The 25,077-nt window shown below is 41.8% G+C and overlaps 1 protein-coding gene across 3 annotated transcripts in view; it reads left to right on the top strand.

Moving 5' to 3' along the window:
* The first annotated feature begins 2,084 nt into the window (after window positions 1-2,084).
* The window catches only part of BRAF (B-Raf proto-oncogene, serine/threonine kinase), an 83,522-nt gene continuing 60,529 nt past the window's right edge, over window positions 2,085-25,077 (top strand). The window contains exons 1-2 of one of the 3 annotated variants that reach the window (XM_040061826.2): window positions 2,085-2,241; window positions 17,929-18,030. In XM_040061826.2, the coding sequence (XP_039917760.1) occupies window positions 2,110-2,241; window positions 17,929-18,030 (234 nt within the window). In that variant the 5' untranslated portion in view covers window positions 2,085-2,109. The remainder of the gene's footprint in view (window positions 2,242-17,928; window positions 18,031-25,077) is intronic. The other 2 variants (XM_040061827.2, XM_040061829.2) reach the window with 2 other exon arrangements.

Here is a 25,077-nt window from a genome sequence, read left to right as displayed (position 1 = left end):
TTAATCTCATGTATTTCAGGAGGTGACTCTGCTTTGCTTCCAGCATTGGACATTACTTCTCAGTATTAGAACTGCAGCTCTTCAGTGGAACATCAAATGTGATAAGAAAGTCTAGCAGAATTTTAAGTGAATGCAAATCTTCTGGAAATAATCAGAACCTCAAAAGAAAGAGACCCAACACTGCTAAAAGCAATAGCAAAGGCATTACAAGTTAACAGATTGATATTAGTCTACCAATACCACTGCTAGGGTTATGCCCTGGACATTAATTGTTTGGGGAATAAAAGAAGGCTATGACTACGTTCTGGACATTGAGACTAAATTATCCCTAGGTATCAATTTCATGGAAATGAATGGACTTACTCTGCTAGTTAACCTCTATTACTCTGTTGGCTTTTCCTCAACAGGCTGTGTGCTGGGAGAGCCATCTCCTATTACCACTGCTGCCTTTTCCTTCAGAGATCAGGGATTTGTCCCTCAGCATGGGTGTTATTTTCCAGAGTTTGTGTGCATTTTTTCACTACTGTTACATATTCCTGCGGCATAGCAGGAATTCCTGATAATTATCCTCTTCATTAATGTGGCTGTTAGAGAGAAATTTCTAAACTTGGCCAACTGCTCAGTCTGTACATTTGATTCTTACGTACTTACGTAGCCTTTCTGTTGACTGCACTGCAGGGCTCCAGTCACAGGAAACCCCAGGCTCCTCTCTCAGCAAACATTGCCTGTAAAAAAATCAATTAGAATCCACTGAAATATTAAATTGAAGTCGCATTTATTTACCATCTGCAATGCTGCCTGTACTGAACTGCATTTGGAATGCTTTTCCACAGCAATGGCCCACAGCGCGGAAGGTGAAATACAAACCTCGGCTCTCCCACCAGCATTATTACGATAGGAGGGTGTGTGAGCTCACACGGTCACAACCGAAGTGAAACAAAGAGGAGGATCTTGCACTCGCAGGTGTCAACCTGGTGTATTTTAGCTGGCTAACGAAAAATGTATCAGGCTGTGTCGGAACAGCCTTTCTCTGAAGTCCTGCTGCTGTTCTGGTCCATCAGCTTTTCTTTGCAATGCACTCAAATACCGTTGCCATTGTTTAAATTTATATTAAAGACCTTTCCAGCAGGAAAGCAGCTTAAACCACCTGATTTAGCAGGCGTTTTATGTGTGTAAGCAGCATTTCAATGGGTGTGGCATACGGGGATTAGACACAGGTGAAGGTTTTGCTTTAGATGGGAACACGTTGGGGGAAGGTGGCACTGGGCACAAGGCGGGAGCAGCTCAGGGGGACAGCAGCGATGTTCCCGAGGGTTAGAAGGGTCCCGATGTCCGCTGAGCCAGACCCGACCCTTCCCTAGCTTGGAGCATCCCGTGTAAGCACAGCACCAGCTTGGGCAGCCAAGGCCTGAAGTGCTGCCGGTGTTAAAAACAGGGATGTTTTATCGACCCCAGAGCAGTTACCCCTAGAGGCACGGCCAGCAGGTTAACATGGGAGCTCTGGAAGCGCGCCTATCGCTGCCGCACGGTTCGTGTTTGTGAGGATTCACCCCAAAGCCGCAGCGCCGCTGTTTGCCGAGGGAAGCCCGGCATCCCATTTGAATTCCGCCGGCACCCCGGGTTTCCCCGCTGCCGAGAAGGACCCGCAGCCCCCCGGCAGCGGTGTTCAATCGGATCGCGCAGCCGGACGTGTCCCGGTTCCCGCTCCCGGCGCTCCCGGCGCTCCCGGTTCCCGCTCCCGGGGCCGGCCCGGCGGCGGCGGCGCCGCCAATGCGCTCCCGCGCCGCCAGGGGGCGCGGCGGCGGCGGCGGGCGGGGCCGCGGGGAGGGGGCGGGGCCCGAGCCCACGTCCGAGTTCCCAGGGCGACGGGGGCTGTCGCGCGGTGACGTCACGGTGCTTCCCGATGACGTCAGGCGGGCCCATGCGCCGTGGCCGCGGCGATTCTGTGTGACGTCACGAGGCCGGCCGTGACGCGCCGGCGGCGCTGGGAGCGGGCCGGGACCGCGCTCGCCGCCCGCCCCTCGCACTACGGGTCGCGGCTGGGGCCGCCCCGGCGGCGGGGACGCGGCCGCCCCCGGCCCCGCCCTCGCCCCGGCGCTCCGGCCCAAGATGGCGGCGCTGAGCAGCGGCGGCAGCGCGGAGGGGGCCTCGCTCTTCAACGGGGACATGGAGCCCGAGCCGCCCGCGCTCGGCGCCGGCTACGCGGGGGGCGGCAGCGGGGACCCGGCCATCCCGGAGGAGGTGAGGCCGCGGGGCGGCCGCTCGATCCGGGGCGCGGGCCCGGCCGTGCCGGGGGCGGCCCGTGCCGGCGGGGGCTGGGAGCGGGGGCCGCGGTGGGGAGGGCGCGGGTCCCGGCCGGGTTGCGGAGAAGCCCGCCTCGGTGCCTCCGCGGGTGCCGGGTCCGGCGAAGGTGTTAGGTGGGGATTTGCCATCGGTTTGCCCCGATGGTTTTGAAACGCTCGAAATGCATTTTTAAAGCCGAGGTTGGGTTCGGTTCGCTTTGCGGACGTGCCTTTCGTGGATGTTTTTTGCACGAAGCGTCCTCTTGGAACTGTTAACGGACAGGGCACCGTGGAGGCAGTGGGGATGTCAGGCCTCTGGTTGGTGCCTTTCTTACATACTTCCTGTGTTTTCGGGGCTTACTACTTAGCTTCCCAATCCCACGGGGAGCCAGCGGTACTACCTGTTTTGCTGGGGCTGAAGTGTGAGTTGCGAACGCTTCTGAAATGTTGTCGGAAGAGGGAATAAACTGTGCGGTAACAACACAAGGTGCTTCGCAGATTCACTGTAGGCATCCAAAGCAGACTGACCTGCCAGATGCCATGCCTCGAGTCTGTTCTGGTGGTAAATACAGATGCCAGAAGCTCTGCTGTTTTGTTCTCAACGTTACCGGCTGGAGAGTGTTTTCAGCTCAGCTTTCCCTGGTGTGTCTGGGCGGTTGGTGCGAGACCTCTCGTCTCTGAGCAGCCTTGTGGCCCGGCGAGGAGCCCAGCCCACTTGGGAGCCTCTTCTTCCCAGCCTCGAGCAGGGAAAATGAGCTGGCTTGGACCAGCTCTTCTCAGAGGGGACCGGTTTGATTCCCGACTCCCCAAAGAGTGGGGTTGTATCCATTTTATTTATTAATAGCATACTGGATTGTAGTGGAATTAGTGAGTTGAGAAGTTTGAGAAGCGCTAGAGCTCGTGCTGGGTAGATGGCCAGAAAGGAGAAATAGGGCAAGAGTCTGTCCCTATGGATGTTTGCAAGACATTTCCACATCTTGAGGAGTTTCTGACTTACTTACTTGCAGAAGGTAGGCAAAACTCGGCCGTCCACATCTATTTTGCACCTACCCAGCACGGTGATTAAACACCTTGAGTAATGCTGGTCCAGTCTGAACTTTCCTGAGTAAGGAGAAACTCTCAGCTGGTTGAGAAACCCAAACACCTGAAGAGTGGGGTTTAACAAATGCACGCTTTTAGCAGCAAAGTGCAGTTAAAAAGCTTCTGAATTTCTCAGTTATTTCTGTCATTTGTAAAAAAAAAAAAAATCTATGGAATTAGTCCAATAACTGGACTTTGAAACAATCAATACAGCTGAGCTGCTTAAACTGAAGTATAGGAGATATGAGAGGGGAAAACAGTGGTAGGAGGCAAGAATTTTTTTTTTAGAAAAAACAGTTTTCATGCTGAAGGGGGTGTTTGTGAAACTGCTTGAAGTCACTTGAACTTCAAAAATGTTTTAGACTGTCAGTCATTAGATTTGATTCCAAATGGTAGATGACATAGTGTGGCTGCTTCTGCTTCCATCCTGAATATCTTCCCTGGATGAGGCAGAGAGGCAAGTGGTCCAGCATGTGGAACACCTGCTGAGCAGAAAGGTTGATATGTTGTTGGTGTGGGTGTAAGTATTTAGGAAGTGTGTGGGGATAGTCTTGTATTAGTTAAAGCAAACTTCTACATTGGAAATACTGAAACACATGGGTCTGGAGGCGGAGCTGGTCGTAGAGTTTTTATTTTCTGATGTGGTTTTGTTCTGTAGTTAGCTAGTTCTTCCTCAAGTTGTAGGTAATTACGTTTTGTTTACTGTAGAAGTACACTTATTACTTCACCTAAACCTGTACCTTAACGAAGTTCAAGCCCAAAAAATTGCTGACACAGTTAAAATGGAAACTATCCTTAATACTAAAGCAAGCCAACATAAAGTGTAATGCAACTTCAAAGTGACATAAGTCAGAAAAATACTGAAGTGCTTGTAACTGACTCATGGCTGTAATATAAGTACATGTTTTAGTGTTTTGTTTCATTGCTTCAAGACAAGGTAAATCTAGGCTTTAAAAGTACCCTTGCTGTGGAAGCCTGTCAGGGAGCATGACCTTACTTAAATTAAGGCGACACCTGGAAAGGTTTCAGTTCCTGTAGTCTGCAGGGAAATAAAGTCCTGATTTTCAGAAGACAGCCCTTCAGTCCTGCGCTCAGTTTCTGCTTTTAAATGGGGAGCATACAAGAAGAATTTTTAACAGATGTTGAAATTGTCTTATGCACGCTTGTATGTTAGAACCCTCTGGTAAAGGAGATGTTCTGTATTGAGATTGTAATCGAGTGCTCTGTTTTGCTTACAGCTGCATCACTGTCCCTTATGAATTCTCAAGAGTTGGGGCTTTGAAAAACAAGTTTAAGCTATATTGTTCAACACATGACCAGTTCTTAATCAAATAGTGAATTTTTGCCTTTGAAAGTTGCTTTGGTAGCCTAAGCGCTGTTACTGTCAATCTTCTAATAATGGGTGTTATAAGTCTTCTCATAAATAGTATAAAAATTGCAAGATCTTTTTTCCCCTATGCTAAAATTCGGATTTGGTAAGGGTAGTTGTCCATGCAGTCATAGAAAAGATACAGGAAATGGCTACTTCTTGGAGACAGGATTTGGAAAGGGTAGGGGCAAGTGCATTTAGAAGGAATTTATTCCTCTTCCACTCCCTGTTTGGTTGCTGGTGCTGGGAGGCCTCGGATGCGAGCTGGCGTCCGCAGGCACAGGGGTTGGCTTCTTCCCCAGCATGAATTCTCTGGACAAGAGATTGTTTGGATGGAAGGTTTTCGGAGTATTACAGGGTTGTTGATATAGTAAGGAGTGTGTGACAGCTGGGAGGAAAGGTTCTGCTCTTGTTGCTAGAGATTATTTACACCAATATTAAATAATTCAAATGGGATTTTCTGTACTCGGAGCTTTGTGCCCTAAACTGCTCTTTGTGAGACAAAAATTACTTTGAAGGCTGTGAAGTGAGGGCCTGAGCTGCTGGATGGTCGTTTTCTAGGCAGCAATGCCAGAATTTATCCTGCATGAATATTAGTTATAAATTTAGAAACCTTAATCCTTTGAAACAGATTTAAGAGTAGAATGGAGAATGGAAAAATATGCATAGAATGGAGATAGAATGAAAAGGCGCCTCTAACCTTACAATATTAAGTGATGGGTTCTCATAATGTAATGTAGGTACATAAAGTAAAAGTGGGGTTGATTTTGTTTTAGTAACATTTAGGGAACCTGTGGTGCTGGGTGTTAGAACAACTTTCCTTTAGAGTGTCTATTCCTCTTAAGAGCTTACTATTAAACATGCAACTTCTTTGGAAACCTGAAACCGTATGAGTAGTTCTTTACTTCATTGCTTTTGTAGTTTTGGGAATACATTTTATGTTCAATCTCAGTTACATTTCCTTGCATTTGTATTCAGTGATTGAGCTAACTTCAAAGTCTGTGAATGACATCCTATTTAATTGTGAGGACAAGTTAAAGTGGAGCTGAATGTGAAGCATCTTGTAGCTAACATTCTGTAATAGTATATCTCAAAAGATAAGTGAAATAATTGTTTCTTTTACATAGCATGGGAAAGGCCATGGCTGAATACTGTCTGACTTTGGGTCAGCGTTGAGAAATGCATGGTCTGGCTGAGGGAAGTCTAGAGCAGCATACTAGCAGTGATGTAAAGTCTGGAAGGGCAGAGCTTTGAAGAAAGACCCAGTAAAATCTGAAGTTGTTGAAAAATGAAATGGAAATTTTCAAATCTGATGCAAAGAGGAATGCAAATAACTCCTTTGCCAGGCTTGTGGTGATTACTGCCAGAAGTAGTGAGTTTAAGTGGTAGCAGAGGAGATGGTTCCATGTTACTATGAGATGTTTTTCTTTATGGGTAGGAATAGTGAAGCATGAAATTAGACTTTGTGAGCTTATAAGCAGTTCATCAATAGACTGTCACCTCAACAGGCAAACATATGTCAGGAGTGATGGGGGAAAGTTGATACAGGTGTTAAAAAAAAAAAGACAATGACTTTGGTAACCTCTCATCTTTTTTTTCCTTAGGGTTTTTATGATTTATTTCTGGCAAGGTGGCTTGAACATTAGAACACCACCTTGAAATACTTAGGTTTAGTGGGGACAATAGAGATTTCTGCTTATGATGTTTTTTCCCAAAATGGAGTAGGATTAACAGCTCTGTCCTGTGGTAGCTTGTTTGATTACACAAAACTTGCTTAATAGAGTGGTGGCTTCTTCTGGGAAGCTGTGATGTCTTGGGAGGCTTGTTTCTTATCTCTGTGGATATCCACAAACTGGTTGGGTACAAAATGTTCAGTGCTGATTTTTTTTCCTAACTTATAGTCTTGCCTTTTAATTCCCATTTGTATTTTGTTGTAGTGGTTAAACTCAAAGATCGCTTATTTTTAAAGCTATTCTAATAATACCCTTCTTGACACTTGTTTATCCATGCATGGCAATTCTTTTGTTGCATGGAGTTAATACTCTAGACCAAATGCATTTTGGATTTTGGCCGTGTTTTTTGTTTGGTTGTTTTTTTTAATGCAGATATCTTTTGATGGTAGCTATCTTTTAACATAAACTGATAACCCCCAAGTTTCCTTAAGGCTGCAATATTCCACTTCGTAACAAATCTGTAGTTCAGTTTAATTAATTGTTATAGCTGTCAAAAAATTTGAATGCATGAAATATTTTGGAGGGAAATTGATTTCAGAAGAAATCTAATTTTATTTGTACTTACAAGGGAAACAAAAGAAGGGTTTTATTGATCATGGACTTGTTAATTCTCTTCCAGTCCAAGGAAGATATTTCAGGTTTAGTGGAGGGGGTTTTTTGCAACATAATTCTGCCCGAGTGTAAGTTTTATTTTCAGTTTGAACCACTGCCTTCTGAAGGGTGGTGAAACATACAATGCATCAGAAATGCCCTGTCATAATTGTAGTCCCTGTGGTGTCTGCTGCTCCCTGTCACTGCAGTTAGAGAGCCAAGTCAATCACAGTGTGCTCTGACACCCCGAGCTGGAGGTTTTGCCCTTTGCTGTGCCCACGTCACACCTCTCATCCAGACCTACTCCCTTGTGCCCACTTGGTACCGCGTAGGTCCTGTCCTGAATTGACTCCACGCACTGATACTGAAGAAAATCAGCATTGCTTTTGCTGGATTAGTTTTCTACAGACTTAGGGAATGGAATCTTCTCAACATGAGGAGCACCCAATGAGTTGCAAAACACTTGTGAAGTTGGCCACTAAAGCAATGTAATTATGGGGAGTAGTGGTAGAATGGTGTGCGTTTTCTGTTTAGTTATTATAAATAATCTTTGTCCCATAAAACTCCATTCAGGCCCTAATTTTTTGTATTTGAATGAGAAGTTGTGCTCAGATGAGGCTTCCTTAGCTGGACTTGCCAGGTTTAGGTCCTGACACCTTAGACTTTATGGTCTTGAGCTTCCCCTGCCAGGTTGTAACAATCTTCCGTGGTCTCTCTGGAGCCCTTCTGAGCATGCCTTTTACAGAAATAGGATTGCATGCCATAGCTTCGCCAGTGTGCCAGGGATGTGAAGGTGTCTGTGAGCTCCTTGTGTAGCAAGCGTACGTTTCCAACAGCCTTGACCACGTGCGAGTTCTGGGTACAGTATTTCGTTTTGTGAGGTGCGAGATGGTTTTCATCATTTTCAACTGTTCACACATCTGTGTGTGAACACAGCTACTTTCTCACAGCTAGTGTGGGATACAGAAGTCAGCATGCAATATACACGTTCCTTTGCTTCAGCTTTTTTATTCCAGTTGCTCTTGAGCTTTTGGGGCGTACAGTGGAATCCTCCTAATCCTCCCTCCTGTGCACAGCTCCTCTCCAAAATGTTGAAATATATACTCATTCAACTGATTCTCCCGTCTGTGGCCAGTGCAAAAGACAGCTGGTTGATGCAGAACTACATGCCTTTTCTTCTTTTTTTTTTTTTTTTTTTTTCCCTGCTTAAGCACCTTGCTGCAAGTGTTTGGTTTGTTGCACCTTTTTAGCATTTGTGAGTTTTGAAGGAGCAGCAAGTATCTTTCTTTATTCTGTTTCTGATGGTGTTTTAAGAATGTGGGCCCTAGCAAAAAAGAGTAAAACAGGCAGAAATCTAGTCTGTAAGCCTTCTCTTTGACTGAAGGTGCGGCCAGTTTAGGCAGGAGTTTTGAGGGAGCAGTGCAGCCAGTTGTCATCCCACCATGATGCTCCCCAACCAACATGAGCATTTAAAATCAGAAAACAGAAACTCTTCAAAATGGAGCTTGTTGTGCAGTGCCAGATACAGTGCTCAGTATCAAATGAATTTTCCACACTATCTGTATTAAATTCAGGAGAGATCATATGAGTGTGTTTGAGCACTGAAGGACACTTTTATTTTTCTAAGGTTCTGATTGAGTAAAGTATTTTTGCGGGTTCCCCCAGTATACCTGCACAAAGCTTAGCATGAAGGGGCAAATCAATTTCTACATTAAACATACCAACTTTATTTATAATCTTTCTTCTGGGACACCAGCAGAAAAGGCTGTTAATGAGCAATTGAACTTAGTTTAGAAATGTGTTGCATAACTAAGTGGCTAGGAATTTTTATGTTTTTTTACCCTATAAAGGAGAATAGCTCTAATGTCTTGATCTGTCACACAGTGAGGCCTCTTAATCAATATCATTATTAGTAAAGCTGTTGTTAAATGCACTGGTAAGTAATTAATACTCTCCAAATGAGGTACATTGTGTTCAGGCAACATTTTCTGACACTCGGAGGACAGACCCAGTAACTTAATTTTTTTCCTCTCCTTTATCTCAGATAAAGGGTTTGTTTTGAAGGTAGACATTTCTGGAGTCAGAATAGTGTGTCTAGTTTTTCTTTCTCTAGTCAAGTTATCCACTAATGATGTTTGAAAAACACTGTAAAATCAACCTGAAATAAAATACATCATTACGACTAAGAAGTTGATAGATTCTAGATGTTTGGAACTGGATGGTTGTGTATTGGTGCCTCAGTCTTTGATCTGGTTTTGAAAAATTTATTCATTAAACTTAATAGGTCAAATATTCTCTATAATAGGTTTAAGTAATGTAGATTTAAATGTGAATCTTTAGTATCATCTGAGGTAGCTTTCTGAAAATATTTCTTTAAGTGTTCAATAATTCTGCTAGAATACAGTTTGTACTGTCTCTTGTGACATTTTTAAGCCTATGTAAATCATTGAAATTGATGTAACTTTTTCCAGATTCTAGGCTAAGTAGTTAGTGTAATTTTTTTTAACTCTCATAATTCTACAATGGGTGGCAAGGAGCCAATTCTGCTTTTTAAATTACTTCATTTTCCAAGGTGGCACTGGGGTTGCTAAGGCAGGGTGGTCTGCTGAGTAGAACATACAGTGCTGTTTAGGAGAATGTGGTTTCTGTGGCAGTTCCTTTGACTGTTTCCCTTGACTAGGAGCACATTACTTGTGTTTTAAAAATAAAAATAATAATTAAAAAACCCACGTACATTTGCTCTATTTCAGTTTTTGAGATCTGTTTGTGCTAAAAATAGGATACCTTAATTTCTTTATTAGATCACAGCTATTTCTAAACAAGCAGAGTATATTTGTACTTGACCAACAATTCCAGCTGTCTTTTACATTTAATCAGTTGGTAGGAAACTATGCGCAATAGTCACTATGTAGGAACAGTTTAGTGGTGGAATGTTCCATAGTTTATAACAAATTATTTTATGGATTGATAATCTGAACTTTTAAATAGGTGCTGATTATCTTGTCTGCATGGTCTAATTAATTGTGCACTTTGGCAGCAAGAGAGAAGAATTAGGTTCTGTTGTTCAGCTGAAACTGAGTTTATTTGTTTTGTCATTTTAATTAATGTGACCCAACCTGTGTAAGAGCTCTGCTGGACCAGCGTTTGCTTCTTATAGGCAACTACTGTAATTAGCTGGCTGGCTGCTTACTTTCCATCACAAATGTGACTTTTCAGCTTAAGGTGTGCAGAGTCTGGTGTCTTCATGGTAATCTTTCTTAAATGTCACCAGTGCATGGGTTTAGTGTTGTTGAGGTTCTGTGGTACTTGCCTGGCTAAAGCAAAAGTGCCTTCTTCAATGGGTTAGAAAATCTAGATAGTTTATTTCCTCTTTTATTTTTTTTTAAACCTGTTACTGTCTAGAGAGAAGTTGTTGAATTCATGAATGTAAATCCAGTGAATTGTTCCCGAACTCGGTCTGTGCGTGATCCTCGTGACTACTGAATTAGTAGCAAAGTGAGTAAGAGGGACTAGTAGTACTGCAACACAAAAGCCATGAAAAATATGGAATTAAAGATTTAGCTGCTCAACTAGTGGTTAATGATTTAAATGAGGGATACAGGCAGCTCTTATTTTTCTACACACTGCTGTTCTACTATGGTAGAGAACATTTGTTAGCTTTCCTTTTTATAGTGCTTGGAGGCAAATTCTACTTAGCAGCAAGAAGCAAAGATGGCAGGTGATGGAAAAAGTGGGAGAAGGAAAGAACTGAAACCTAAACAGGAAGGCTGTTGCTTCATGGTAGCCTGAATCCATCCAACAGCAAGCTATAGAGAGGAAAGGTGACTTTTTCACCACCTGGGATGATCCCTGGGTCCTTTGCCAAGCTGTTTTAAGCATAGTAGACTGGCAGAAAGCTGACCTTGACAAAGAGAACAATTTTTCACTTATTTAACGTACTGAAAGGTTCAGCCAAAGGCTTATGTTATGGAGAAAGAGTAAGGGAGAGAGCAAGGGTAAATAGCCAAGGACAATATGGTAATTGCACCCACCATCTTGGCTGGTGTGAGCTGCAAAGCGCTCACTGCCTAAGGCTCTTGGTGGCTTCATTCTTACAGAGAAACTGCATGGTTATGCTACAAGGATGGACTTCACTGAGCTCTATCCTTTACAGTTTTTGAATTTATTTAAAAATATATTTTTAAACACTTGTAAGATGTAATGAATTCCTTTGTTAAAGAGGAGGCAACTTAAGGGGCAAAGGCCTGTCAGACTGCAAGGCCGTTTATTTGGCTTTAAGACTAGAGTGGAATGATGAGCAATCGAGTTTGTGTTTAGAATTAATGAAAGCAAAAAACATAGATTACTCTCAGTTGAAGCTGATGGTTTACAAAGATATGAGAGATAGTTTCTGCGGTGAACTCTTCAAAGATGGTACTTTGATACTTGAGTGTTAACTTAGATGTTTCCTAGTTTTTTGGAGAAGGGTGGAAGTTGTTGAGTGTTTGGTTTTGGTGGGATGGTTTGTTCAACAGGAGCAGTATCAGATGTAGCGGGAACCTGCACTGCTAGTTACAAGTTAGTCTTTCCTTCATAAAAATTGTTGCCTCTTAAATGGAAAATAGATTTTCATTTTGAAGCCTTTTAAATATTTAATTAACTGCTATGCTTACAGCAGATGCTCACTGATCACATTGCTGTATTAATTGACCTAGTTATGATCCTAGTTGTCAGACAGGAAGGTACTGAAAATGTTGTACCCCTTCCTGAGGATTTTCCTTCCTAAACGTAGTCTTGTGCATCTTCCCTAAGGCCACTCGTCATGAGTGGAGAAAGATACGTTCATAGGCTTTTGTGGAAAAAGAGATAACAAATCCTTTTTCTCTTGACTACAGTCACTTCTGTAGATATTGTTGTCTGTAACTTATTTACTGGTCCACGGTTGTAAATTTTACTGACATATTTTGAACTGCCTACTTATAGACTTTGACAATATTCCATTGTTGGCTATCTTAAACATTTTAAAGGACCTATAAATAAAAATGATAAAAATTATTCATTGAGATTAATAAAAAGTTGGAAAATATGAACTAGGACAGGCAAGCTTGATGTTGACCTTCATGTCACTTGTGTAAACTCTAATGTGAAAGCCATTGTGAGCTGATTTTCAATTCAGTGAAGTTGTTCAGCTATTGGTATGTCACACTTGTTTAATATAAACTTAACTACACTGTTGAAAATGTGGTAAGATGAAGAGCCAGAAGAGTAGGAAAAGTGGAAAAATTAACACAGTGGATGAGCAACTTGCAAGAAGCTTCCACAGAGAAGTGGAGAGAGTGATAGCCTGGAGTATTGGAAGAAGGCAAGGACTCTCCATCCCACTATCTGTGCTTGTTCCAGCACAAGCCTGCAGGAAATGAGAAGCAAGCTTAGTAAGAGTTAAGAAGACCAAGGTGAGTGAGGGGGGAAAGTACCTGAAGGAGGGACTGAAAGTGCAAGAAAGAGGCAACAGTGATTGTCAGCACAGAAACTCAAACCTGCATATTCTGCATCTTGCTGTGCAAATGGTTTGGTGGGCTGCTCTGGTATTAACCCCATTGCTGTGTCCTCTTGCCTATCTTTCACATGTCTCACTTTCAGGTTAGTTGATATATTAGACCATCCAAAGACAATCTCATACATGACAGCTTTCTTGAGTGTTTTCTGGCAAAGTGCATCCTTGCTCAGGGGACCAAACAATTGAATTGATCTGTTAGAGAGAAGCCCGAAAGGACTGATTGAAGTAGTACTGGATAGGTATTGATGATTTTGTCCTCTTTATAAAGCAGTTTCCAAATTAAATGCTTGAATTCTTAATTTGTTTATTCTTTAATTACATTGTTAGCTCTATCCGAGTATTCTGTCATCACTAACTATGATAATCCAAATGCAGGGCATACTGTTCCTGGACAAATAATGCAGTTTTTCCTCTCAGAATAGGTTTGAACTTTCAGTGTCTTCTACCAAGTATGAGTCATACAGCTTAGAGTTGGGATGCACTGCAAGATTTGAGTAGTGATGCCAGGTGCAGAAAGTACGAAAGATACGTTTGCTTTGTGATGTCTCAGGCACTGCACATTTTGACAAGCAGCAAGAGATGTGAAAATAACTTTGTGGCTTAACCTTGAGTATATCTGAAATTATTGTCCAAAGGCTTCCTGAGTTCTCTCAGGCTTGGTGCTGCGATCACTTCCCTGGGGGGCACTGGAACAGACTCATAGTGTGACTACTGGGGATGGTCCTATGCATTGCTGGGGGTTTCATTCCATGATCCTTGTGGGTACCTTCCAACTCAACATATTCTGTGATTTGTGCAGCCATAGTCTTCCCTGAATAGAATGGATTTAGACTTCTACTGTATCTGACTTGCCTCTGGCTTGAAATAGGTCATCGTCTTTATTGCATTGTAAGGGAGTGCTTATTTGCAAAATTAATGGACAATTATCCACAATAGGCAGATTCAAGTTGATATATTCCAGTATATCTGGACTATTTCCAGTTGTCTGGCTGCCTGTGTCTATGTTAGCCTGCGTCAGCTTCCTTGTGTCGGTAGCACTAAAAGGAGAATCAAATCTAATCTCTTGTGACAGAGAATAACCTTAACCTAATGCTACAAGATAGGCCAGAAACATTTATTTGATGCTTTTTTTGGAAAAATGATATGGTTATCCAAGCTGTAAAGGATTCATTGCTTTTTCATGGAACTACCGTTTATACAGTCTCAAATCGGCTTTCTGTGTCCTATGGAAAGGGACCAGACTTGCATGTGGGCAGTACTGGATGCACTGCAGGTTTACTTCAGAATGTATTAAGATATCCAGCAACCCTCTCTGGGGCTGGCATCTCTTTCTGTATTTCTGTAAGATACTTGACAGTTGTGGTTTTATGGTTTCCTAAAGGTGTGGGTTTCACAAATATAGTGGAGTGCTCATAAGAATAAGAAAAAAATACGTCTGTTCTTTCTTAATAACTGTCAGGCAGTTTGATTTTACTTCTAAAAAAGTGTGAATAAAGAGTGGATAAAGGGGTTACTTAATTCTTTAAAAACTTGTGTTTATTTTGTGGTGTAGGGACGAGCTCTTTGGTCCAGAACTGATTGATAAAAGGATTCCATATGCCATGTTTTTGGTGTCTCTGTTGTTAGGCAGTTCTTTGCTGCTGTCCTGGAATGTATGTGCTTAGGAGCAATGAGACCCTTGCTAGGCCATTTTTGCACCTTTGGGTTTTATTTGGACAGCTTAAAGAAACCTGTATGTCTGTGAGTGCTGCTGAACTCCACAGATGTAACTCTTAAGAACTTAGTTTCAGGATGTTTTGCACAGCAAAGATGGGGCTCTATCTTAGCTCAAGGTCTGAAAGGCTGGGCTGTGCTTATGGCACAAACTAGGGTGAGTTGTCTGAACAAGCAAGCCTGTTAGGAGGAAGGATGCGTTGAAGTTGCTGGCTCTGCTGGCTGTGAAAATGCGACAGGGATGGTGGAGTTTTTGTGAGGCAAAAGCTGTGGGTGCTGTGGTGGGCAACAGCAGATTCTCAGTCACGTGAGGTCACTTGTTCTGGGTTCCAGTGAAGAAAAGACTTGAGTTTCTTTAACTGAAGTAGCAATAGGTCATGCATAGTAGGATGCAGTATACCTGCACAAGGGTTCATTCTCAAGCCAGCTACTTAAGGATTGCTCTGGACCACAAAAAAAACTCTGTCTTAGTATATGCACAGATGCGAGAAGCCAGGAGGTACATTTGCTCTAAGTAAACAGAAGTACAAGTTGCCACTTAAAAGGAAATTGTGAAGCTTGGAAATTTGGTATGGCATATGTGTTCTTGGGCTAGAATATGCTAGTCAATACTAGATTGGTGAAAGTTCTCATCCTGTCAGAAGACTTGATGAATATGGCACACAAAATAACTTTTCCATTTCTGTGAGCAACAAGTAATTATTTGTTGCTATGGCTGACTTTGATAAATTTCCTTCTCCCTTCAGTGTACTTTTAACTGTATGAGGAGCCTTTCGAAGATTATAGAAATCTGTATTAAGTTTGCCTGTAAGTTCAGTTGTGGAAAGGCTTCTGGTTTACTGCACAGATATATACTAGGTAATTCAAGGCAGTGTTTTTGATTGCTCTGAGAAATTTTGTCTTCCATTAGGCTGTAATTTCAGCTTCTCCAGGTGAAGAAATTTTTATTGCAGGCTGGCAGCAAGTTTATTTTTTTCTTCATCAGTCATAGAATCACAGAATGGTTTGGCTTGGAAGGGACCTTAAAGATGGTCTTGCTTCAACTGCCCTGTCAGGGACAGGGAGCCTTCCACTAGACCAGGTTGCTCAAAACCCCGTCCAACCTGGCCGTGAACATTGTCAGGGATGGGACACCTGCAATTTTGCTAGGCAGCCTAAATTAGTCAGGTTCCGGTTGTCATGATACTAACTTAGCAGGAAGATCTCTGCCCTTTTTGAAGGCTATTTGATTCTCTTGCCAACATTTCCAAAATAGCATGCTTCCATTGTGCATATTGCTGGTGGTATTATATTTGTTATTTGGTATCTTTAATGTAAAAGGGAGAAGCAAGGTTCTGGTTATGGACACAAAATACAAAATAACATGAGCAGGGAAGTTACTTGTTATTGGTATTGAAAAAAAGTACTTGGAAACTCATTGTGTCAGGGGCTCATTCTTCTTGGCACTGGTGAGGCCTCACCTTGAAGTGCTGTGTCCACTTCGGGGCTCCCCATTACAAGATAAATGTGGCTGTACTGGAGGGAAGAGCTGTGCTGGCTAGACTGTCCAGTGAAGAGCCACAAAGATGGTGAGTAAATGGATAATGGAGCCAGGCTGTCTTCAGCGGTGCCCAGTGACCGGACCAGAGGCAGTGGACACAAAACGAAACACAGGAGGTTCCTTCTGAACATCAGGAAACATTTTTACAGTGAGGGTGACTGAGTACTGGCACAACCTTAGGGAGGCTGTGGACTCTCCATCCTTGGAGATATTCAAAAATCATGTGGACGTGGTCCTGGGCATCCTGCTGGAGGAGGAGCTTGGACCAGATGACCTAAGGAGTTCCCTTCCAACCTCAAATCCTTCTGTAATTCTGTGTTTCTTTGTCAGTAAGAATCTTCCCTCTTCATCTTCCTCAGTTTCAGGCAGTTAAGTGTAGTAAATTGTTCATTTTGATGAGGAAAACCTTTGCTGGGTAAAATTGCCAGAATAACCAAATAATAGAAATTTCCTTAAGTACTAATAAAACTATTTCTGAAGGTGATCCTGAGATGATTCCTAAGGTTGCCAGGAATTCTCAGTACATGCAGCCCAGGTTAACAACATGTTACCAATTACATGGTAAGCAGACATCCTAAGCCTTCTATTGAACAGGTTAATTGATATGGTGTTGATTCATGCTTGTTCTTTTCACCAAGCATACAACTAGTCCTTGCCATCTTGGGGAAAACTAAGCAAATACAGAAAACCTTCTCTTTGCTGCTGGTTGGCAGTCCTAGGTTCACTGATAAATGATTGCAAGTTGAGAAGCAAGTTGACTCCCACCATTGCCTCAAGGGAATTTACATACAGAATACTTGAGTAGCACATTCTTTCATATCCCCCCACTCTCACTCTTTGTAGTTTGGTTTGCTTGTTCCTGTGCAAACTATTTTTGCTCAACTGCAGCTTCTTGATGAAGTCTTTGTTCTGGTATCTGTTCCAAAAATTGGGCTAGAAGCGAATCAGTCATTAGTTTACTTCAGGAAATTGCTGGCAGATAACTGATATCTAGAAATAGAATGGGTAAAGAAGGTGATGTGCAAAGTGCAAGTTCAGTATTTTAGTGTTTGTTTGTTTGTGAACTGTGCCTACTTTAGAATGTAAAATTATTTGCATGGGTTTTTTGCAGAGGTTGTCACAACTTGTACATCGAGACCTGATCTTGAGACTATGTATTATATATTATAATCCATGAAGTAGAAAATGGATAAACTGGTAAAAATAACAGGAATCTTTAAACTATCTTTGGAAGAAGCACCCTGGAGATGCTTTTTAGAGCATCTTGGCTCTAAAAACTTGATTGAATAATTTTTTCTGAACAGTATATGTGAAGGAGCAATTCTTCTCTCTTCCTCCCTCGTCCTCTGCTATAAACTTCTGATTTTGCTTGGATTTGTTTCGTACATCAGTATAGCATTATTGCTTTAAAAGTTCAGTTTTGTGTTTTGCTGCCTTTTTTAGGTATAAATTCAGCTTCATAATACTGTTCACCTACAGTAGTGTCCAAGTCCTAAAGTTGAACTCCTTCCAGTTGTGAAGAATGGGTAGCAACATGAGTGGTTTCACAGTACAATGCTGTAGTTCATCTCTGTGCACAGGAGGTAATTTTTCAGGTCATGTCCAAGGTCTGTAGCTTGTAGGGTGGGTAGACTGAATATGGAAGTTGAGACATAGAAGGTGCTCTTTAAAATCAAGACATCCTATTGTCATGCATATCAAATTCTAGGTCTTGGCTTGTGATATATTGCTAAGGTTTAATAGAAAAACTCCTTCACTATATTTTGTAGTACTGGAGAAATTGGTTTGCAAAGTCTTGGAAGGAAAATACTTAATATGATTGATTAAAAGAAAAACTAGCCATCCTTAGAAGTTGTTTATTCAATGGGTTCTGAATTTTAAGACCAAGTATAAATTTTTTCTGTTTATTTCAGAAGCAAACTGTTACCATCACTGGATGAACAGGATAGCCTTTTGCACTCATTTATTGATAATTAAAATTTTTATTACGGACTTCTCTTACTAAATACTGAAAGATTCTTGTTTTGTTCTAGGACAGATTCTGTAGGCTTCCTTTGATGAAAATTTTTTATTTTCTGTTCTAGGTGTGGAACATCAAACAGATGATTAAATTGACACAAGAACATATAGAAGCTCTGCTAGACAAATTTGGAGGAGAGCATAACCCACCATCAATATATTTAGAGGTAAGTTTACATTCAAACAAATGTGGTTGAATTTATGTTGTGTTATCTTAATTTTAATGTGAAGCATCTGAGGTTAAAACTGAGGGTACCTGCAGTAAAAGGGAATATTCTCCTTGGGCATTACAAACTGAACTGCCTTCTAGGAGGTAGAAAGGAGCTTTGTATGGGATTCCTGGGATTCAGTAGGGGAATCTCAGTGGCATGGTGTAAGAATGTTGAGGCAACAGAAATGTCAAGCCTCTTTGTAGGGGCCAGGGGAGAGAAGAATATGTTTATAATGGAGAAAGTCATGCTCTGTTAAAAGCCAATATATACACACAAAAACATTTTGTGAGACTAACTTTTCCTTTAAAGCAGATGACTTCCCTTTTTTGTCTTTGAAAAATGATCATGTATAATCAAAAAAATTGCATCAGTAGAAGGGGACTTCTTATAGAAATACATAAAATTGTGGAGCGGGGTAAAATTTTTAAGACATTTTTAATTTGTAAACTAACTACAAATCAGTGTCTGTGTTCTTTCAGCGCTCCAGATTCATAGGGTTGAATTGACATAGGACCATTAAGACCTTACAGAGCTGCATGCAAGTTACCTCTCTTAGGAGCTGAATGGGTATCATGTGCTTCAAATCTGCCCTTTTCGTACTTCTCTCAAGTATTGAAATAACTGGAGGTCAACCAGATTTCTTTTGTAGTCCTTTTATTTGTAATTGCTGCCTAAAGATACTAAGTAATTAAAAATAAAGATCTCATTATTTGAGGTACTTCTGCTTTTTATCTTAATATGTCAGAGCAGGGCACTAGGTTGATTATACAAATGTTGACACTACGTCCTTAACAGTTAAGGTCAAATGAGGCCCTCAGTAGTTGCTTTACTTATTGCTAATGTGAAATGGGAATATTGAATCAGTGCTATCACTGCTTTATCCAGTCTGCTGTATTTAAGCATGCCTCTGTTTTCACAAGGTCTGGTTCATTCCATATGTCTGGATTTATTATTGCCATATGCAAGTGGGTTTCATTAGATTGTGTATCAACTGCACTAATAAAGGACTTTGTCTATAAGAAGTCTGGATTTAAGGTAGGGAAGTTGTTAGTTCATCCCAGGTATTTGTCACTTGCTTTTATTGAAATTAAAACCAAGCTCTGTTACTGGAAGCTCTGTGTTTGCTCTGTAGGTCATCGGTAGGGAAAAGAGCATTTGCAGTCATACATAGATATTGGGAAATGATTATGACAGCATGAAGAGTCAAGAGTCAGTCTGAAATAGTTGGTGGTCACAAACCATGAAGCTGAAAGCAGATTTGCAGGTTCAATGGATCCATGTGCCCCTGAGATGAAGCTCCAGCTCTGGCTCCTCAGCGTGGCAGGGCAGCCCTGTGAGGCAGAACAGGGAGTTCCTCTGCTGCAGGGAGTTCCACTGGATCATGAGCACATCTTGGGACAAGTAATGCTGGTAGTGACATGGGGCCCACAAGCTATTGGGAGGAAGGTGAAAGGGGCAGACATTGTGCTTTTGCAGTTGTTGTCCCATGAGACAGTCCTGTGGAAAGAGCCCACCATGGCTGAAGTGAAAAGCTTGTTCTTCTCAGCTCTTTGCTATGCCTTTCCTCTGCTTCCTTTGTTCAGGTACTTGCAGTACAAAGCCACTACCAGTCACTAACCTGAAAGGAAAATATCCTGATTTTGTTGGTTTACTTTACCATCCAGATAGTAGTTTAAACCTGATCATGATGAAGTCAGTGAGCTCCAAAACTGTGGTTAAGATATGGGAATGGAGAATGTTTGCATCTGTGAGCCAAGAACTAGAAGATGGTATGAGAGAGGAAAAGAAATTTTTATTTAGATGATCACTAGCATAGATTAGGTCATCCTCAGATGCATTTATCAGGGTCAACAGGATTAAATGCTGCAGACCTGTAGTTTGTTTAGTTTGTAGACTTCCTGTGATAGAACTAAAGTGTGAAAGGAAAAAAAAAAAGAAGAAATCTATTACTGAGTGCCAGATACAGTTAGAAGTTAGATTACCTTTGACTTCAATCCAGCAGCAGTTGTCTAGTATGTCCTTTCTGTGCCTTTCCCACATTTTGGCTTGGTCAAGACAGGGCTTGCTTTCTGTTCTCACCATTTACTTGGCAGCAATTTATCTGAATCTAACCTGTCACTGCTGAAGCTCATGTTTTGACTTCCTATATTCTATCACTTGTCAGAGAAAGGGCCAGAAAAACTCCAGTGCAGCATAGAAGGACAAAGCTATATATAAAAGGTTTTGAATGTAATGTGATAAAGTGTGAAAGAACATTTGCCTCTAGGAAATTCAGAGCTAAGAAAACATAGTAGTTTTGATACAAATAAAAAGATGCCTGTCTGACGTATTAGAAATAGCAAACTTCCCATGTACAGAGTTAGTGAGTGATATTGGGTCTGGGGCTCAAGTTCTGTACCAGGGTGTCATCACTGACTTCTGTGGAGGGCTCCTATTTCCCTTAAACTCTTACCTGTGGTCTCTCTTGGTGTACTCTCACCAAGATGCTCAGGTGGGAAGGTAATGGAACTTAGACTCCGTCCATCATTCTCTGATACTTCTATTTTTATTGCTTTGCAAAAAACTCATTTCTGGCTGTAATATAGTCCTGCTTTTACCCAGAATCTGTATGGATAATTTTGCTTAGTGTGTTACTTGAACCGCATTACCCTTCCCTTAGCTGCCTTACATTCATAGAATGGGTTGGGTTGGAAAGGATCTTTAAAGGTTGTCCAGTTTAACCCCTCCTGAAATGAGCAGGGGTGTCTTCAACTGGATCAGGTTGCCCAGAGCCCCATCCAGCCTGACCCTGAATGTTTCCAGGGATGGGGCATCTACCACCTCTCTGGGTAACCTGTGCCAGTGCTTTACCACCCTCATCATAAAAGTTTTCTTCATCATGTCTAGTCTGGATCTACCCTCTTTTAGTTTAAAACCATCAGGCCTTGTCCTGTAACAGCAGGCCCTGCTAAAATGTCTGTCCCCATAGATCATTTTAAGTATCAAAAAACTCTTAGAGGCTGAACAACCCCAGCTCTCTCAGCCTGTCTTCATAGGAGAGGTACTCCAGCCCACTCATCATCTTTGTCGCCTTCCTTTGTACCCTTTCCAACAGGTCAATGTCCTTCTTATGTTGGGATGCCAGAGCTGGATGCAGCACTCCAGTGGGGTCTCACCAAGAGGGGCATCAGCTCCCTCGACCTGCTGGCCACACTGCTTTGGATGCAGCCCAAGATATGGTTGTCTTTCTGGGCTGTGAGTGCCTGCTCATGTCCCGCTGGTGACAGCTCTTTCCAGCTTTCTATTCACCAGTACCTGTTTTGCAGGGTTGCTCTCAATCCCTTCATCCCTCAACCTGATGCTGATTTTAAAATCCTTCTGCTGCTCTGACCTCTTTGCATCTTCCATAGAACCTGACTGACTCTTAGGGGCTCCTTAAGAGAGTAGATTGTGCCTCTTGATCATCTCTTGTGTTTACTATCAGCAGGCATGCTGTCTTCTTTTAGCAAAAATTGAAATTAGCCAAAACTAAATGCTAGGTAAGCATCTGCAAATGAGCACTTCTGCTTTTGCCTATATTGCCTTTCACTAGTCATAAACATCCAGTTTTATTATAATGCTTCCTCCAAAACCATGGCTATTTTTATTCTTCTGACAGGTTTGACAGCTATCCATCCATCTTGCAATGTGCAGAGTTTCAGCATCATAGGTTTTGTTTGGTTCTTTTGTACTCCTGCTGGGCTTTACATCTTTAATTTACTACACTTCTCACCACCTGCCAAGTGAAGCTGTTGTTGAACCTGGTGACGTTACCTTTCAGTTAAAAGTGAAAGGAGGGGTTGAGGAGAGCAGAGGCTTGTGAGAAAGGTGAAGAATTCAAAAAGAAAATAATTCTGAAAATGGAGCATTCGAAGGTTATAGTAAAATTATTTGTGCATTGAATATAAAATGTACATCTCATTTAAAAATAAAAAGGAATTTATGCCTTAGTTACAGTTGCTCAAGAAATAGGAGCTTTTGTTTCTGTGTTCATCTGAGAGTGAAGACAAAATTTTCACCCCTCTCTGATGTATTTTTTTCCCAAATTCAGGAGAGGGTGTCAATGCATTTGACGTCAAAAGAACTTTAAAACTGACAGCTGTTGTTGCAGCCATCATTTCAGGTTTCGTCAACTGACTACAAAAGAGGATTGCTTTTCTTTCAATACTGAAAGTGATTGACTTGTGCTGTGTTGAGTTCGGCATATATTTAATTATTCCTGCAGGAGGGGGTACTCAGATTTAGGGGTATCTCCTTGTCCTGATCCATCACTCCTCAGTGATGGTCTTATAAAGGTGAGTGTGCAGCAGGGAGAGTAGAGCAGAGTGTGCAAGCCTGGGTGGAAAATGTAATGTTAAGCTGGAGGGCAGCAAGTTGCTTGCCTTGGTCCTCCCTGGGCAGGAAAATTAGGGCTCAGCAGGGAGACCAAAGCTACAGAGAGACTTCTGAGTGTGTTTCTAAGGTACAGGGGGAGGAAACAAAATGTACAGAAGAAAGAAAAGAGTATTTGTCATTAACCACGTCATTTTCTTCTGAACATTATAATTAGTGATAGCTTTGGAAATCTTGTCCATGTTCTCTAATACGATGGTAAGAAAAACTTTTCTGTTTGTTCTGTCTGGAAGAAAGAATAAATCTAATAAGCAATGACTGTATTAAAATCCAAAAATAGCTTGTAGCCAAACTTCCTTCTCATGTAATCTTGGCTTTTAACTTCTCCCATTTGCTGTCTGTGACCTCAGCTTAAACAGACCCCTGGAAATCACTGTCAAACCACAGTAGGGTTTAGGTTGGAAGTGTCCCTAAAGATCATCAAGTTCCAGCTCTCTCTGCCATGGGCTGGGAACCTTTCAGTAGACCAACATGCTCTAAGCACCATCCAGCCTGGCCTAGAACAGGGATGGGGTATCCTCAGTTTCTCTGGGCAGCCTGTTCCATGCATCACCACCCTCACAATTTCTTCCTAATACCTTATCTAAACATACAGTCTCCCCATTTCAAGCTATTCCCTCTTGTCCTGTGGCTACATGCCCATGTAAAAAGCCCCCCTCCAGTTTTCCTGTAAGGTCCCTTTAGGTGCTGCAAGGTCTCCCTGGAGCCTTCTCCAAGCTGAAGAACCCAAACTCTCTCACCGTGTCTTCATAGCTGAGGTGCTCCAAATATTTGAAATAACTGCTTGACTCAGTAGATAGAGAAATATTATTAATTTTTTTTTTTTTTTCCTCCTGGTAAAGGGGCTGCAGGAGCTTCTCAGTAGGTTTTACCACACTTTTTGGAAGCACTCTGTATGTCAGTAGCTGAAAGCATCAATGATTTTCATCTTCCCACATAATTTCTTACTGCGTTGTATCAGTCCTTGAAGTGCTGTTTCCCAAAATACATCATTTGTGACTCACCATGGAAAAACCCTTTTCCTCAGGGTTTGTCTAAGCATTGTAAATATTGGAAATATTTACTGCAAAGAAGGCTGCTCTGCTATTATGATACTGGGAAAACCTGGGACTCACTTAGCAAAAATGGTTAAAATATGCAGTTGTGTATTCTTTAGGACATCCATCAAAATTTATATTTCTTTTGACCCTACCAACAAAATACTGCTGAAAAGGATAAGGTGAGTTAGGGAAAGGAGTGTAAAGGCCTGTATATTGGTAACAAATGCTGTATATAAACTGGAATGGGTTGCACACACCCAGCCTGGCCAAAAGCACCTAGCTCAAACTTAGAAGGGAGGGATCATGGTGAAATGACTTCATCAGATTTGTTAGCCTTTGTAGACTCGTAATGACTGTTCAGGGAGGCCTTACCTGTTTAAACTTCCCAACTCCTGAGTCTCCTTTTTGCCCTGTAGTCATGTATATAGATTACCTACCAGCACTTACCTATGAGAACTGAAACAGGATTGGCCCATTCTCATGTAAGTTGTTGTCTGGGATGGGGTTGCATTCTGGACCTGTTGGTTACTTCAGTTAACAGACAGGACTAATCTGCCAGGTGTTTTGGGGTTTGTTTGATTTGTTTTTGGTGTTTTTTTTTTTGTTTTTTTTTTTTTTTTTTAATTTGGACTCTGCCCAAAATAAAACAGTATGCAAATATCTAGAATTATGGTGGTATCAAAATAAGTTTTAGAACTCGGTCAGCTTTCTATTACTGTCTTGAAGGAATCATTCTCTTTCTTACTCCTACTCTTGGAAGCAATTTAAAATGAGAATCATGGGGGGTAGAGCTATGTTTGCCCCCAGCTACCGTGATTTTTTATATTTTCCTAGCTTTCTTCTTGCCGGGATGTGTTTTATTCAGAGGCTGTTCTCAGCTGTTGCTGTTCTCAGTTTTGAGAGTTTGGCTGTTGAATGTCAGGAGAGTATTTAATTCCTTATTCCTGAAGAATCCACGCAGGAGGTCAAATTAGTTAATTAAAGAAGATTACCTCTTTGCTGATCTGAAGTATGCTTATTGCAACAGCATGCAGATACAGTCTAAAATAGATCTTGGTGATGAATCTCAGATTGTTCCAGACTGTGGGATTCCAGGAAAACGCTAACGCTGCATATAGACACTGGGAAACCTGGTGGCCCTTTGGGGGAATTTCAGTTGGCTGGTTTTTACCAGCCTCCGAACAGATGCTGTTCAAATATGTTGGACCAAAACTGGAGTGTCTAAAGTTAGACTAAGTACAGATTTAGGAGTCTTACTAAATGAAGAAATCGTGACGTATGTTACTGTCTATCTTCAGCTCCCATTTAACTTAGTGGGATTTGCATTTGATCAACAGCCTAAAAGGTCAGACATCTTTTAAATAGAAACACAATCTCAGTTTCAAAGACCAGGAACCTATAGTTTAGGCTTTTGAGTCTTGCAATGTGTGGCTATTATCTAAAGTTGATTGAGAGAGAGAGCCTGGCAAAAACAGTTATCTGCTTGAGTTTGGACTGGTGTTCTAAGCAGATGCAGTAGGGAGCAGAAAGAAGAAATTGTGTTTTGCCACTT

The sequence above is a fragment of the Hirundo rustica genome, chromosome 4 (assembly GCF_015227805.2).
Source record: "Hirundo rustica isolate bHirRus1 chromosome 4, bHirRus1.pri.v3, whole genome shotgun sequence".
Taxonomy (NCBI): Eukaryota; Metazoa; Chordata; class Aves; order Passeriformes; family Hirundinidae; genus Hirundo; species Hirundo rustica.
This window is presented reverse-complemented; position numbering and strand designations above follow the sequence as displayed.